The sequence below is a fragment of the Miniopterus schreibersii genome (genome assembly GCF_964146895.1).
Source record: "Miniopterus schreibersii genome assembly, chromosome: 8".
Taxonomy (NCBI): domain Eukaryota; kingdom Metazoa; phylum Chordata; class Mammalia; order Chiroptera; family Miniopteridae; genus Miniopterus; species Miniopterus schreibersii.
Window position 1 is genome coordinate 1,714,749 of NC_138109.1, and position 16,025 is coordinate 1,730,773.

General features: G+C 60.8%; 2 protein-coding genes across 2 annotated transcripts; one reads left to right on the plus strand and one right to left on the minus strand.

The window, feature by feature from the left end:
- The first annotated feature begins 1,594 nt into the window (after positions 1-1,594).
- Positions 1,595-4,656, plus strand: SMIM1 (small integral membrane protein 1 (Vel blood group)). The gene is made up of 4 exons (XM_081143779.1): positions 1,595-1,620; positions 1,892-2,002; positions 3,779-3,927; positions 4,199-4,656. The coding sequence occupies exons 3-4, from the start codon at positions 3,833-3,835 to the stop codon at positions 4,323-4,325; spliced, it is 222 nt and encodes a 73-aa protein (XP_080999905.1). The 5' UTR covers positions 1,595-1,620; positions 1,892-2,002; positions 3,779-3,832; the 3' UTR covers positions 4,326-4,656.
- Positions 4,657-6,703: 2,047 nt separating this feature from the next.
- On the minus strand, positions 6,704-15,963 carry LRRC47 (leucine rich repeat containing 47). Its single transcript, XM_081143780.1, has 7 exons — positions 14,932-15,963; positions 11,351-11,803; positions 9,840-9,956; positions 8,858-8,973; positions 8,206-8,308; positions 7,873-7,962; positions 6,704-7,721 (listed from the first exon to the last, which is right to left on the minus strand). Exons 1-7 carry the CDS (start codon positions 15,544-15,546, stop codon positions 7,473-7,475), a joined length of 1,743 nt encoding a protein of 580 aa, XP_080999906.1. The 5' UTR covers positions 15,547-15,963; the 3' UTR covers positions 6,704-7,472.
- Between the last annotated feature and the right edge of the window lie 62 nt (positions 15,964-16,025).

Below are 16,025 nucleotides of genomic sequence, written 5' to 3' on the forward strand. Positions count from 1 at the left end.
CTGGGGTTCAGCAACCTCGGTACCTGAGTCCTGATGAGTGTGGACAAAAAGGGGCCACATGCTCCCCTGATTAGCTCAGGGGAGGCCTGCGTGGCCGCCTCGCAAACTCAGAGACCTAAAGAAACCACAAAGGATGGTCTGACATTAAAACTTTTTATTTTTTGCCCGGCCGGGCGTGGCTCAGTGGTTGAGCATCGACCTGGGATCCAGGCGATCAGGGTTTGATTCCTGGTCAGGGCACATGCCCAGGTTGTGGGCTCAATCAATGACTCATCGTTGATGTTTCTGTCTCTCTCTCTCCCTCTCCTTTCCTCTCTCTGAAATCAATAAAGATATATATTTTAAAACCTTTATTTTTTAAAATACGTTTTCGTTGACTTCAGAGAGGGGAAGGGAGAGACGGAAACCTCAGTGAGGCGGCACGCCCCTTACTGGGGATCGAGCGGGCAACCCAGGCATGTGCCCTGAGTGGGAATCGAACCGTGACCTCCGGGCCACTGAGCCACGCCGGCCCGGCTGAAATGAAAACTTTTTAACTAAAAGCAGTTTAAGGTGGGTAGTCCCGCCCGAGGCCGGCATCCTCCCCGGCAAATCTTTATCTGAACCGCGCCTGTCTGTTGTCCACTGTCTTTTGCACCCAAGATAACCTACCTTTGGAATGTCAAGGTAACTTCCCTTCCCCGGGCCCCTCCGGACGGCGCCCAGTGCACGGGGCGGAGACCACAAATCCTCCGCTATTACGTTCACTGTTGAGCCTTAACTACCCTGCACCCTTTCCATCCAACCCCAGGGCTTTCCCGGCTTTGGGGCTCCCGCCTCCCTCGTCTATCACCCACGGATTTCTCGTAAACCTCCTGTGTCTCCTCTTTTGATTGCAACGCATAAAACAAGGCGCCAAGCCGCCCTGCTCCGGGCACCTTCCCAGCGGGTCGGGTTCCGCTCCCCGCCAGCTGTCGTCAGTCGGCTCAGATAAACCCAGACGCGCCCTGCAGGTGTGAACGTTTCTCCCGTGGGCAGAGAGCTCGGGGAGGGCGCCGGGTCTGCGATGCTCAGCAGGCCATCGAGCGCAGGAGGCCGGGGCCCCGCGCTCTGCTCTGCGCCCACCTGCGCCCCCACCACCTGCGCCCCACCGACAGCCCTGCCGCCCGCGCGGGGTTCCAACGCCCGGCGCCCTGCGGGGCTGCAACAGTGGGGGAGGGGCTCGAAGGTCCGGCCCTGGCTAGGCCCTGGGGGGGGCCGCGCGCCCAGGCGCCCAGGTCTCGGAGCCCGACCCCCGCAGCCCCGCTGCCCCGCTGCCCAGCCCCTGTCCTGTCCCGCCCTCGAGACCGCCCAGCCCGCAGGCCTCATCCAGGCGCGGGATCCGCCCGGTCGGCTGCGCCCACCTGACCTGGCCCCGCCCCCAGGACCTGGCCCCGCCCCACGAGGCCCCGCCCAGGCGCCGGATCTGTCGGGTCGGCTGCGCTCTCCGGACCTGGCCCCGCCCACCTGATCTGGCCACGCCCCCCGACCTGGCCCCGCCCCTCCGAGGCCCCGCCCCGAGGCCCCGCCCCCTCGGGGAGCCTAGCTGCCGCCCAGGCCCCGCCCGCCCAGACTCGGTGCGCACCTGGGAGCCTGAGCCAGGTGACGCGCGAGGTCGGGGTGCAGCCTCCTCCGGCCTCCGGGGCTGTGGGTGGGAGGGGGCGTCGGGGCGGGTGTGGGGGCGCCTTGGCTGCCGCAGCCCCGGCCCTCCGAGGCCGCGGCCTCCCTGAGACCCGGGGTGGGGGTCGGGAGGCGTGGGTTGTGCGGGTCCCACCGACTCTGGCCTGACCCATCCGGGCGCGGCCAGCTGCGGCCGCCTGGGGACTCCCCAGGGCCCCTCCTCCTCAACGCTCCTTTCTTTCTGTTTTTTAAGGTTGGACACGTCGGTCGGGGCTGGAGGAGGCGAGCTTCCCAGGCCAGGTCTGACCACCTTCCTGGGCCCCAGCGGCGTCAGTGCCCCGTCCCTGGCCAGGCATCCTGCTTTGTAAGTTGTGCGCTTTGGGGGTGGAGGGTTCTGAGGTATGAGGAGCTCTGTCCTCACCCTCCCAGGACATGGTGGTACCTCTGAGGCTCCCAGGGCTTGGCAGGTGTCCCTGCCTGGTAGCGCAGCCCCAGGCTTCTGGGACACAGTGTGACCATTGTGCGGAGGGTTGGACGGGGGATGACTGAGGGCTGAGGCCCTCGGGGGCTAGCTCTAAGCGCCTGGCCAGCTCCTGGTGGCTTTGTCCAATCAGGACTACTTGAGAGCCACAGTGTACAGCCATTTGCAAAGGACAAGAACCCGCAGCCACAGGCTTGGCTAGATAGGGGCTGGCTCTCCCACCAAGCGGCCCTCGGCGGGGCAGCTGGTGTGGACTCAGAGGCAGCACCCTCAGGGCTGGTGTGTCAGGATGTCCTGGTTGCAAGGCAGCTGCTGTGGCTCCAGCCATCGCATCAAGGCGGGGGGAAGGAGGTGGCTGCTGTTTCTCTCAGGACAGCATTAGCCTCCCCACCCCCTGCTGCACCCCCACCTGCCGCCCAGCACCTTGACCGCATCTGGGTGACATAGGAAAGCCGGGACCAGGGTATCAAGCTTGTCTTAGCCTGTGGCTCACACTTTGGGCTGCCCAAGGGAGGGAAGGGGGTGGGTGTGAGGCAGGCAGCTCACGGAGTTGGCTGGTCTCCCCTCTCCTGGGCACACCCCGGGAAGGAAGAACACACTGGTACAAATGCGTGGCCTCCCTCAGGCCTGTTCTGAACAGGGCCCCACCTGAAGACGGCTTGGTGGCCTAGAGGCAGCGCCCCCCCCCCCCCCCGGCCTGGGAGGTAAAAAGGGCAAATACGGGGCATGCCAGGCCTTGAAGAGCTGCCTGGCGCTGTGACTTTCTGGCTGGCTTCTCGCAGCTAAGTGTCCTCCGTGCTGTTTTGTTGTTGCTGTTGACCCTCACCTGAGGATACTTGCCCGTTGATTTTTAGAGGGCGCGGAAGGGAGGGAGAGAAACAGAAACATCAGCTGTGAGAGAAGCACATCGATTGGTTGCCTCCCTCGCGCCCAGCTGGGGCCGGGAATCGAATCTACCGCCCCACCTCTAATGGCAGAGCAACACTGGCCAGGGTGCCCCTCTGTGCTTTTAAGCCTCTGTGTCCAAGGCTACCCGGGACCAAGGTCAGCGTTTCCCAGGCTGGTGGGGGCTGAGCCAAGTCTCAGCCCCTAGAAGTGAGGGGCCTGCTGCTGCCTGCACAGCTCCTGGACCCCCAACAGTCCCAGGTGCCCCCCGAGCCCCGGTTCCTCCCACAGGCAGTGCTGGGGGAGGGACTAGAGTGCTGCAGGCGGAGGACACAGCTTCTGCAGGGCCAGCCAGGCTTCCTCCCCAACCAGACAGGCCTTACCAGCCACCAGCCAGCCCCATCCCTTCCTTCCCAGTCTCCAGAGGTGGCCGGGCCTTATCTGTCTGGAATGGGGCAGAAGGGGGTTATCGGCTCTGTGGGCCTGGCTGGCTGGGAGGCCCCAGGGCCCGGGGGACACTCCCTCTCACATTCCTGAGTGCAGGGCTCTTGGACTTGCAGCCTCCCTGGGTTGGAATTTCCACTTTGCCCCCTCCCATGTGACTCTGGGCAAGTGGCTTAACCACCCTGGTCCTGGCCACCTCATAAGCAGAAGAGAGGATGGGGGTAAAGGAGCCATCCCACCTTACTGCCTCTCTGCCCCCTCCCTGGCCCCAGGGGACCCTGCCCCTGACGGCACCCTTGCCCCCGGCACTTGCTGGGCCCTGCTCTACAGGGAAGTCAAGCTCAGAGGCCCGGGTGCCCTCTGCCCCTGCGTCACGCCCCCAGCATGCAGCCCCAGGACACCAGTGTGCAGTACAGCAGGTGGGATGACGTCAGCATGGGTGCTGTGTCCAGCACAGAGGAGGCCTCCGGCTGGGAGAGGTGAGCACCGAGAGAGCAGCTACCTGGGTCCACAGGCCCCTCGGGCCCCCTGCAACCCTGCCGGTCCCTCCTACCAGCCTCTGCTCCATGCCCACTGGATGCCCACTCCACAGTCTGAGCAAACTTAGGCCCTTCATCTCTGCTGCTTCCCCACTGGGCCCCTCCAGGCTCACAAGTCCAATAGAGTGCCTCCCCCACACCTTCCTTCGGGGTCCACCTGCCCCCCCGGGGGGCTCTCCTGGGGCTCAGGAGCTGGCTGTTTTCACCCTAGGCTCTCCGGGAAGCTGTGCTCAGGCAAGCTGGGCGTTGCCATGAAGGTGCTGGGAGGAGTGGCCGCCTTCTGGGTCATCTACATCCTGGGCTACATCACCGGCTACTTCATACACAAGTGCAAATAAGTGCTGGCCGCATGCCATTGGGGCACAGGCTGGGGGCACACGGGGCTACGAGAACCCCTTCATACACAGGCCCCATGTACATGCATCCGTATACAGACTCCCCAGCACACACACAGACCGCCAGATAGCTGAGGGGCTATGTGTGTGGCCCCCTTCCCTCCCTCCCAGGGGCTGAGACCTGCCTGGAGGACATTTCCCAGGCAGAGCAGGGAGCGAGGCCTCGGCCCTTACCCCAGGCGTCTTTCCTTCCTGGGCTGTGCACTCCCAGGGACAGCCCAGTGGGAGGGGGCGCAGAGCGTGCAAGCTCCCCAAAGCGGTCATTAAACTCTGTTGAATGAATGATGATGGATGTCGGTCACGGGCCCCAGGCCAGGCGACTGGATGGGAGACCAGCTGGAGGGCATCTGGCAGCGGTGAGCAGGCCTGTGGGAAGGGCTTGCCTCTCGTGCTAGGCTTGGGGCCTCGGAAGGTGCCCCCTCCTGTCCCTTCTCGGTCCCCTTTCTCAGCAGTGCCCTCCCCTATTGTGCATGTGTCTCAGGCCCCGCAGACACTTGCGAGACACCTCAGAACTGAGGGCGGGAGATGAGGGCAGTCACTGTCCTCGTAGGCCTGTGTCAAGTCAGGAATGTCAGACCAAGCTGGTGGGAGGTCATAGACCCCCAGAACCAGCCTACAGGGGTGCAGCCGGGTCAGGTGGACATCAGGTGACCCAGCCCCATCTAGGTGATGTTTGGGCTCAGACCCCGAGGAGGAAGGCAGGCAGGTCTCTGGGTCCTGGTGGGCCTGCTATGGGTGGGGGCCAGGGAAGCAGGTTACGGGGCAGTGGGGAGGGCCTGGTTCATCCAGCTCTGGTCTCTGGGCCTCAGCACCTGTTTCCAAGATGACCCCACATCTGGGGAGGGAGGGGTGCAGCTGGTCCGCCTCTACTAGCCTCACACATGTGCCCCAGCTGGAGTCCCTCCTGGCCATCCCAGGACAGGGTGGGGGCTGTGGGGAGGTGGGCAGGGGCACTGGCCTCTGGACATTTGGCAGTCTGCTCCGGATGTGCAGAAGCTGACCGAAGGTGTGGACAGAAAGGAGAGGTCCTGGCTACCCCCTGCCCACTCCTCCCTGACGTCAGAGCTGCCTTGGGCTCCAGGACCAAGGTCCCTGAGCAGCTGCTGGGTGGGAGCAGGTCTGCTGAGGGACAGGTCAGATGTGCCTGGTCCATGCAAGGCTGGAGCACCCTGGGCAGATAGGGCAGGGAGGAGTGGCAAGCAGGTGTGATCCAGGTGTGAGGGGCACTGCTGGGAGTTAGAGGAGGGGAGTGACCTTGGAGACCCTGCAGCTCGGTCCAGCACTGCCTGGTGACACTGAAGTCCTCATAAACTCCCTTCTGGGGCCCAGAAGATGTCAGAGGCCAACACTGGTGCCAGCTGGAGCTGCCCCAAAGTGGCCTGTGCACCTACAGTCTGGTTGGTCTCAGGAGAGCCAGGTGCACCCCAGGTGCAGTGTCCCTGCCTGTGGGCTGTCGGCACCCCTGCCCTGTCTGTGGGGGGAAAACTGCAGGCAGAGGCCCAAAGGGACACATGGGGCCTCTGAGACCTGATCCCCCAGGGCCCCAGCTGTACCAAAGTGGCTTTGGTCCCAGGGCCCTGTACTGGGCACAGTCCTTAGGGCCCCCGAGGTGGTCAGGGAGAGGAGGGGACAGGATCCTGCTGCCACTGCCCAGCCTCCTGACATAGGTTAGGAAGGGATGATCTGCTGGACAGGGGGATCTGCATGTGACATGATGTGGCCACTGAAACACGAGGCCCGGGAGCCCTGGCTGTGTCCTTACCTCCACCCAGAGCTCCTGCCAGGGCTCCACTGTGACCTGCAGACCCTGTGCCAGCTACAGTGTCAGCAGCCCTGACTGCTTGAGGGTCCTGAAGGGACAAGCCAGGGACACTTGGCAGGCTCTGGGTGGGGTGGGGGGTGGGGGCACAGAGCAGAAGGGAGCAGTCACTGGCTCGCCCATTTCAGCAGGGTCAACGATGGGAAGGCTTGGTGGTCACGAGACAGGCCCAGGTCTCAGGCCACCCCACCAGGTCCTACAGAGCAGGCTGGCCGAGCTCAGGGACCCACAAGGTTCTGCTCAGGTCCCCCATGCAGGGTCCCAGGCCTTGCGCATGTCTGGTTCTGATGGCTAAACGCTCCCCCCAAATCAACAAAAATCTTCCAGGTTAAAGGCCGAGTAAGTGGTATCCCTAAGCAGCAAAACCTGAGGCATCCGTTTCTCATGCTCCAGCCAGGTCTGAACCAGGGAGGCCAGTAGAGCTCTAGCCAGCTGGCTCCCTGGACACAAGAATGTTCTGGCTCCGGGAAGGGACCCCCGCGTGCGCTCAAACAAACACTGATAGACACAGATGGTTTATGGCCAAGACATTCAAAACTGGAAATGCCTACAGTGTAAGATGCCGCAGACCCATCCACCTGGCACACACCTCCCGCCTCTGCCATCCTGCCCATGGCCCTCCGACAGCTGACAGGTCATAGAGGGACAGTCCTGTCAGTCCTTGAAGCCCATTTTGTGATGGAAACCTGCATATTTCATAAGATGCGGGTCCTGATGACTGTTCATCACCGTGGGGCTCACTTACAAAAGAATCCCACTGATTCTTCTCGCCCCCTGGCCGGCCCAGCAGGCACTCAGATGAGGGGCTCTGCCAGTAGGCTCTTCACATCTCCACCCCCTAAGTGTCCAACAGCAACGTTGAGAAATTTACTGAAAAACTAGGTTTTTACAAAAGGACTGCTTCACTGCAGGCTGGAGAACATGAGGCCACGCAGCGTCTCCGGCTAGACCTGAGCATCTGACCCGCAGGGCCTCTTCCCGCCAGCAGCCCGTGTCTCCGCGACTTAAGCACCTTCTGAACAGTGTGCTCCATTCCACCATTCGAATAATTTCACCAAAAGCCTTAATTAGTAAGAGCTGCAGAGGCAGGACAATTTAAGCTCATGACGACGTGGCACGCCATTATGGCAGAATCTTCTGGAAACTGGACAAAGAAGGGAGACACCTTAAAAAACGCCGAGGGGGAGAGGACAGTGTGATGAACAATTTACAACCACTGCACGTGAGCCCTGCAGAGGCAAAGCTGTCAGGCGTCGGGAGGAGCGGGCACCTCAGCGGATCACGGTCACGTGGGAGGCAGCAGTGCCCAGGTCCGTCTTGGATGGGTACACCACCCTCAGGTGCCCCTCCTCATCCACCACCCGGACCTGCTCCACCACCAGGGGGGCACTCCCGTCCTTCTCAGCACTAGGGTTCGGCCTGGGATCCGGAGCTGGTCCAGAGGGGGCGTCAGCTTCAGAATCCGAGACAGATTCCGTCTCTTTATTTTCTAAAGTATATCTGTTGAGTTCTGCGATTTTCTGCAAATGAAAAATCTCTCCTTAACCCAAAGATTAGAAGCGACCCTGGGAAGATGCTTTGCAACACAGACCACGGTAGGAGGGGCCATGTGGAGGGCACGGGACATGTGTGGTCCCCGTGGCCCGTGGCCCGGGAGGGCCGGTTACTCACCAGGACAAGGGCATCCATGACGTCTTTGCAGATCTGCAGACTCGTCCCACTTGTCACTTCCAAAAACAAGTCAGAAGTTGTTTTCTTAATCTTAAAAAGGAATCAGGAAGATTTCAGAAAAGAGTAAAGTTATCAAAAGTAGATACTAGCAACTGCAGCGTTTAATCTGAGGAAACCCTCATAATCGGTGTCCCTCAAGCCCAGACCACCGCCTTCCTGTGCACAGGCGCCCTGGGAGGCTACGCGCACGAAGACGTGGTGTGGCCCAGGCAAGGGCCCCGCACAGCCCCAGGCTTACGGGAACAGACACAGGGATGTTTGCAGACAACCCACCTTCGTCTTCTCACTGTTGGTTATGGGCGGGAAGGAAATGACGTCACCATCAGCATCCACTAGGCAAGGGTATTGCTCTTTCCCATCCAGCAGGTGGAGGTATCTGAGGAGAAACCCGTTACAGCGAAGCTGCCACAACGCACCTGCAGGTTAAACTGGGCAAATCACAGCTCTTTACACCAGTGAGATCCAGGGCATGTCCAACAGCTCAAGGGAAGGAACGTCCAAAGCCTGTGTACACAGGGATGGCAGCTGGGCTAAGGAGGCAGGGCTGTGGCCTCAGGGACGTTTCCCAACTGTGTGACTTCTGGGTAAAATGCTGTGGGTTTGGTGGTCTCCCTGGGGCTGGTGGGAGATGTGGTTCTCTCCCCCACCTGCATCCTTGGTGCCGTCCCGGGGGCCACCCTCCTGAGGTGGCACAGGACTTCCGTCCTCACACGGGCTCCCTCGGGCATGGCATCCAATCCCCACATGCGCCCGAGATGCGGGTCTAAGAGGAGTGCCTCTCACCTCACATGAGTCCCTAACAGGTGAGGGAATGAGCTCTGGGGAGATTTCTCAAGTTTTGGCAACTTCAGGAGCTTCCTAGCTGGCAGTGAATGACAGAGGACGGCACGTTGGGATACCCTGCTGCCCCCTGCGCCCTGCCCACCTGTGCAGGCCTGAGACTGTCTGCCGCTTCTTCTGCTTGCGGTGCTCCTCGGCCTCCAACTGCAGCTGCCGAACCAGGTCCTTAGCCTTGACTTCTTTGCGCCCCAGGGGGGCGATCTTTAGGGTGAAACCTCCAGTCAGCTCATGTGGACACACTCGCGGCCACACCCCCCATCCTTTCACTCACTCTGAGCATGTGGCCCCGCCCCTCCTCTGTCTCCCTCCATGGAGAGGCCACAGCTGCCCCACAGCTGACAGTTCTGCCCCTGCATCTTGCGTGGTCACACGTGCCTTCAGAGTCACTTAGGAGCCCAAATGCCCACACATTCCAGTCCTTCTGAAACTGGGCTTAACCTTGAACTCGCCCAACACAGAGCTGCGTTTCCAAGGCTACAGATTCTGGAAGACGGGGGAAAGGTAGCAGCAGGCAGGCAGGGGGCACTGGGACCCTCCTTGCCCAGGACCTCAGGGCCCTGTGCAGAGGTCAACAGAACAGGGCAGGACCTCGACGGGACAGCTCACTGAAGCCAGACCCACACAGGGGTTTTGCAACTGGGATACAAACCACACGTTTTTGGTTCTAAGTCAGTGAGCAAATGAAAATCACTTTCAAGTTCTGACTTCCCTTGAGGAGCTTGCTTCCCAAGGTGCCTAGGAGCCTGCTCTGAGCTGTCGGAGTGACTATGAGCAGGGCCCTAAGCTGGTGGAGTGACTGTGAGCAGGGCCCTAAGCTGGTGGAGTGACTGTGAGCAGGGCCCTGAGCTGTCGGAGTGACTGTGAGCAGGGCCCTGAGCTGTCGGAGTGACTGTGAGCAGGGCCTGTGCTGTTGGAGTGACTGTGAGCAGGGCCTGCCCTGAGTTGTGCTGGGTACCTGTGAGGAGTGCCGCCTGACTCTACCTTAAAACGCTCTGACACAACATGTACTTTCTTGAAACACACAAAGGAACATTCAGACTGCAAACCCAGAAGGGGTGCCGTGTCACCTTGAGGTCCTGCGGCAGGCGGGTGGTGTACAGCAGCGGACCCCGGACGGTGTGGAGGTCATGGGTCGCGATGGTGGCTGCTGTCCGCTTCTCACAGAGGTCCTCGTGGAGCTTTGTCTGCAACACGAATTCGCAGGTGAGCAAAGCTCAGTGTGCCCAGCACAAGGCACCGGCGAACCTGCAGGGGCAGGAGCTGCCCAGCCCACTTGGCACCGCAGACTCCCGGCCAAATACCCATTTTGTGAAACCATCCTTGGAAAACAGTTTTATTCCTTTACCCACAAAATGTCTTCTCCCTGACTCTAGAACACAATATTTGAGGCTTCAAAGAACCTATCCTGCACTAAAATCTACGGCTTAAAAACACCTGGTTCTGTGTGCCTTTTGCTTCCTCCCTGAGGGGAGGATTCCTGAGACACAACATCCAGAGCCACCTCTGTCCCCGCAGGGCCACTCAGGGTCTCACTCATGTCAAAGAGGTGCCTTTTATTTCAAGAGCTAGGCACACAGCAAGGAACACAACCCATCAGGAAGCTTGTCTCGCTAAAACCTAAACGAGTAAACGATTCTCATGGGAAATGCTGGCAGGAATCGACGATTCTGATACCATCTCGAGTGAAACTAAACTGTCACGTATCACAGAAACCAGAAACTCCACCAAAATCTCAGAAACTGGAGGGACACCGACTTCCCATGGCAACAAAACCATCTTCAGAAATAGGGCTTGCCCTGGCCAGCGTGGCTCAGAGTGCCGGCTCTCAAACTGGCAGGTCTCTGGTTTTATTCCCAGTCAGGGGCATGTACCTGGGTTGCAGGTTAGATTCCCAGCCTTGGTGGGGAGGCACCTAATCGATGTGTGTCTCTCTCCCCCTCCCACTCTCTCTAGGGGAAAAAAAAAAAAAAGCAATAAAAGCCCTGGCTGGTGTGGCTCAGTGGATAGAGCATCGGGCCACAGACTGAAGGGCCCTGGGTTTGATTCTGGCCAAGGGCACATACCTGGGCTGCAGGCTCGACCTCTGCTCCCGGTTGGGGCATGTGGGAGGCAACCAATCAATGTCTCTCTCTCACATGTTTCTCTCTTTCCCCAAAATCAACGGAAAAAATATCTTCAGGTGAGGAATAAAAAAGATAAAAATTGAAAGAAATACGGCTCAACTCTGAGAGCTGTGGGTGAAGAGCAGGAGGAAGGGCCCTTCCACCCGGGGCACCCCCCAGGCATACAGGGTTCTGTCTGTGCAAGGTGCCCGAGACGCGCCCAGTGCACTCGGCTGCCCAACAGCCCTGTGGCCTGAGGCAGGTCCCTCCTGCTCACAGCACACACTGCCTGAGCCACGCTCACCAACATCCTGTTATGTTCCCATTTCCCAGGCAAGGAAACTTAGGCACAAAAAGGTGACAGGACAAGGTCACTTGCCCCAAGTATCTCTTCCAACACCACCTCCTTCTAGCTGCACCCGCAGCACGTACCCCACATTCTCATCCCCACCCGTCCGCTGGCCACCTGCACCCACCTGAGAGGCGAGGAAGCGCTTGAGTGAGTTCCCGGTGTGCAGGTCCATGCCCCTTACAACAGCCCCCACGATGAATGGCCGGACGTCCCTGACCTCGGGGCTGGCCGTGACGGTCAGCGGGGCGGGGTTCTCGGAGACATGTAGCACCCTGAGCAGCAGCTGGCTGGCCTCGCCCACCTCCTCCTCGCCCTCACCCCCCTCCCGCTTCCTCCTCTCCCTCCTCTTTCTCCGGCTCTCTTCCTTCTCGGGCTCGGCCTTGCCCTTGCCCTTGCCGCAGCCCCTGCCGCCCACCCTCAGGTACTCCAGGATGGACTTGGTCTGGCAGCTGCTGACCATCTTCTCCAGGCGTCTGTCCTTCAGCCTGTTCCCACGGAAGTTGACCTCCTTGAGCTTGGGGCAGTCAGCCAGCTCCGCGGGGATCTCGCTCAGCTGGTTGTTGGAAAGGTCCAGTGTCTGCAAGGCAGGGAGAGCCCATCAGACTCCCGGACTCCGGCCCAGCTCCGGGACAGGACACACCACGCACCGCGGCACCTCTCCCAGCCCCTCACCAGCACCACCAGCAGTGATCAAGGCGGCTTCTCTGGGGGAAGGAGCTGCTGGCATGGCCAGTGGTCTCTAGGAAACACCTGTCTGCCCCTCAGCTTCCTTGGGGTCACAGCTACAGCAACATTTTAGGTGGGTGGATGGATGGTCAGAGGAACAAGACAGCAAGGGACAGGGGAACAATCAATTGGCTTATGAAAAACGAGTCTTTCAGATGACAGGTGCCCCACAAAGTGGTGCTAAGGTTTTTTAAGTTAAACATGCTAACCGAGCACACAGGAGAAACGTACTCTCCCCCCACACTGACACAGCCCGGGCAGCAAGTGGGAACTGGTGCTAACACTGCTGGGGTCGCAGGCCCTGCTGTGACCCAGGAGGGTGCTGGGGCCCACTGTCTGCCCCTGTAGAGCAGGGGTCAACCTTGTACTCAGAACAGGAATGAAAGGGCACAAAGTAAGCCAGATTTGGCCTTCAGTCACCACTAGGACCGAGCAGCAGAGGGGCCACTGCATGGCCACCTGCCGACTCTCCAGGCCTTTTGCCACTCAGGCTAGACTGGATAGGGTGGGGGCAGATAGCCTGTATCTCCCCTCCCACTCCCCTGGCAGCTCCTCCCATCAGGAGGCGGAGCCTGCACTCAGCCTTTGAATCCTAACCCACAGCCACCATGATAGTGCCAGGTCCTGGGCCCAGGATGGCAGCCTGCACACTGCCCTAAGAAGCCAGCCTCTGGCATTGGAAAAGATTGGGTTGGAGGATGGGGCCGGCAGGGCCCATGTGCCCGTGTGCCCCTTGCTTGCCCCAAGCTGGGAGAGCAGGGAAGGGCTCCTGTCTCAGGTCAGGCTGGGCTGGTCTGCATGCAGCCCTGTCGGCACACACTGGCTCTGCAGTCCCTGCACTGTCCAAAGGGGCTTTGGCCAAACAGCCTGCCGACTCCACTGGCGTCATCCTCACCACTGCAGGAAAACACGGCTGGCTGGGTGGCTGGGATGTGTCTGCCTGCGCGATGAAGAGACCCTGGCAGCTCTGCCTTCCTGCTCTGAGGAGCCCTGAGCTGCCATGTGAGAGATCAGACTGCCTTGCTGGGAGGGAGAGTCCCGAGGTGACATGGAGAGAAGCCCAGCTGTCCGACACTCCAGCCGAGCTGGCCCTGAGCCTGCGGCCAGCTGGACCAGCCACACACAATCCACAGAAGGCAGGGACTTTCCCTCTGAGCCCAAGAACTTGGAGAATCGTTAGCAACCAAAATGACTGCTGTTTTCAGCCAGTCTTAGAGCAATAACACAGCCAGGGACAACTACACAAGCCCCACCCAACACCTGTCTGACCCTCAGCTTCCTGGGGGTCACAGCTACAGCAACGTTACAGGTAAATGGTCAGAGGAACAAGACAGCAAGGGACAGGGGAATGAGCAATTGGCTTATGACAAATGAGTCCTTCAGATGAGAGGTGCCCCACAAAGTGATGTTAAGGTTTTTTAAGTTAAACATGCTAAGGGGGGGGGGGCTCACCTATTTCTCTTAACTACACACTTGCCCGTCTGTGTCTCACAGGTGGGTAGGCTGAGCTGAAACCCATGCTTCCCATTTCCTCCACTCCAGCTATGTTCCCAGGGCACCAGGAAGGACACAGAACACCTCTGCCCTCCACACCCCCGCATGTGGGCAGCAGTGCAGCTCCTCACTGCATCCCTCATGGAGGCATTTTAGAAAATGTCACCCCCCCCTCCCAGGATATCTAAGCCCAAATAGGATTCCAAGTAGTCCCGCATGGTATTCTCTGAGAAACAGGTCCCTTCGCATGACAGAAATCCAATGGGAGTCTAAAGATGCTGAACAGGATGGATCAGGTGAGGGGACTGAATAAATGAGACCACCCTTTGCCATAGAGGAGGGTGTTTGGACACAATAGAGATGCCAACTCGACTGGGTGGTACCACAGAGGGTCGGACAGAAAAGACACCACAGGCTCTAAGAGATAGAACTGTGTGCTCACAAGATGCAAGACTGAGCCACACGCCTAGGACATCAACTTTCTGCAAGAACAAGAGATCTATCAGATGGAGATGGAGTAGAGAGTCTTGTACACCGTGTCCCATATACCTGAGCCCCTAAGCGCCTCATCTGCCGCAGCTTCTTCCCGGAAATGCCAGCAAGCACATGTCATTCTGCAAAGGGGGCTCATCTATTTTTCTTAACTCTACACAAACCAGTGCACGCGTATGTGTGGGCGCACACACACATACACGTACTATCTTTATATAGATATATCTTTACACAGAGATATAGATGTATTTGTAAGATCAGTTGGCAACATCTTAAGAGCAATTTCCCCTGCAAATAGATCAGTTGCTAAACTGTACACACATTTTACTGTTTGAGAAACATATGCATTAAAAGTATGAAAAATAGGGGAAAGAAACACAGTGAAAAGGACAGGGGAAAGAACACTGGACAAGCGCCTGCAGACCGGAGTTAGGTGGTGGCTCCGCGGGCACCTGCTGTGAGCCCAGCATTAACCTGGGGCCTGCAGACCCAAGATGGATATGTGAGCAGACCCCACCCAGACACTGCAGTCCACAGGAAAACCCACATCACATGCTGTTTACTCTGGGCAACCCTCTCCAGCCTTCTGGAAAACAGGAATAATAACCCTACTGTCCAGGGCTGTTGTGCGTGTGTGTGTGTGTGTGGGGGGGGGGGGGGGGTGTCAAGCGAAATGTACATAAAGTCACACCGCGTGGCATTATGCAAATTCTAGTCATTTCACAACCCGCAGCCAAGTCTGGGCGGCCCCTCCAAAAGGCTCATTTGGTCATTTCACAAATGCTTGAGATACAAACATTCAGCCACGGGCCCTGCTGCAGACGGGCTCCGACCTGAGAAGGAAGCCAGGTTTGCTCACAGAGAGGACCCGGGGTGTTAGGCGCGGAAGTCCAGCTGGGACCCGTGCGGGGCGACTTGAGGGCACAGGTTGGGGGGGGGGGGACGGCCTCCCAGGCCCGGCGCCCACCCTGCCCGCACCGGGGCCCCGCTGACCTTGAGCGAGGCCAGGTGCGCGATGTCGGGGCTGAGCTCCCGCAGGCAGTTGTCGGCGGCCGCCAGTTCGCTGAGCAGCGGCAGCGCGCCGGGGCGGAAGAGCTCGGCGGGCAGGGAGTCCAGGCGGTTGCCGGTGAGGTTGAGGGTCTGCAGGCGCGGGGCGCAGCGCGCCAGGTCGGCGGGCAGCTCGCGCAGCCGGTTGCCGCTGAGGTTGAGGCTCTGCAGCTGCGGGAGGCCCGGCGGCTCGGCGGGGCCCAGGCCCTGGCCCGGCGGCAGGGCCTCCAGCGCGTTGCCCGACAGGTCGAGCACGCGCAGCGCGGGCAGCGGGCCGAGCTCGGGGCTCAGGCCGGGGCCCAGCGCGTTGCGCCGCAGCACGAGGCTCTGCAGCTGCGGGAGGCCCTGCGCCAGGCCCGGGCCCGGCTCGCGCAGGCTGCCGCAGCCGCTCACCTCCAGGTAGTGCAGCAGCGTCAGCGAGAAGAGCCGCGGCGGCAGCCGCCCGCCCGCCGCCCGCACGCGCTCCTCCAGCGCGGGCCCCGTCAGCTGCAGCTCCCGCCGCCGCTGCTGCTCCGCCAGGTCCAGCTCGGGCCAGGCCTCAGACACCGCCGCCGCCGCCATCGCGCCGCGGCTTCCGCAGCCCGGCCCGGCGCGCCCGGGGCACGCCGCGGCACTTCCGGCGCGAGTGACGTCACATCCGGCTCCGACCGGAAGGAGCTGCGGAGGACGCGCTCGGGCGCCTGGACTACCTGGGCGCCGGAGGTTCCGGCCGCGCTTCTGCTCGGCGGGTTGAGCCCGGGCCCGGGCCCCGCCCCGCCCGTTGCGGCCCCGCTGGGCGGAGCCCGGAGCCCGGAGCCCGGGGAGGGGCCGGGACCGTCCCGCCTGCGCCCGCGCCGTGGCTGCCCCGGGCCGAAGGGCTCTGCGCGGGGAGGACGGGAGGCCGACGGCGGCGAGTGGGCTCCCGGCCGCCGGGGGCGGGGCGGCCTCGGGGCACGTGGCCTCCAGGCGGCGGCCCGTGGGGGGCCCCCGGGCCGTGGGCGCGGTCGGCGGGAGGCGGGCGCGGCTGGTTCCACGCTGTGGAAAGTGGGCGCCGGGAGCGC

Bases quoted from the DNA above. Each gene is read 5' to 3' on its own strand.
- SMIM1 (XM_081143779.1), top strand. From the start codon at position 3,833: ATGCAGCCCCAGGACACCAGTGTGCAGTACAGCAGGTGGGATGACGTC. The intron at 3,928-4,198 runs GTGAGCACCGAG...TTTTCACCCTAG, and splicing joins GAGGCCTCCGGCTGGGAGAG to GCTCTCCGGGAAGCTGTGCT.
- LRRC47 (XM_081143780.1), bottom strand. From the start codon at position 15,546: ATGGCGGCGGCGGCGGTGTCTGAGGCCTGGCCCGAGCTGGACCTGGCG. The intron at 11,804-14,931 runs GTCAGCGGGGCC...CCTGCCTTGCAG, and splicing joins CGCACCTGGCCTCGCTCAAG to ACACTGGACCTTTCCAACAA. The intron at 7,722-7,872 runs GTGAGTAACCGG...TTTCATTTGCAG, and splicing joins TCATGGATGCCCTTGTCCTG to AAAATCGCAGAACTCAACAG.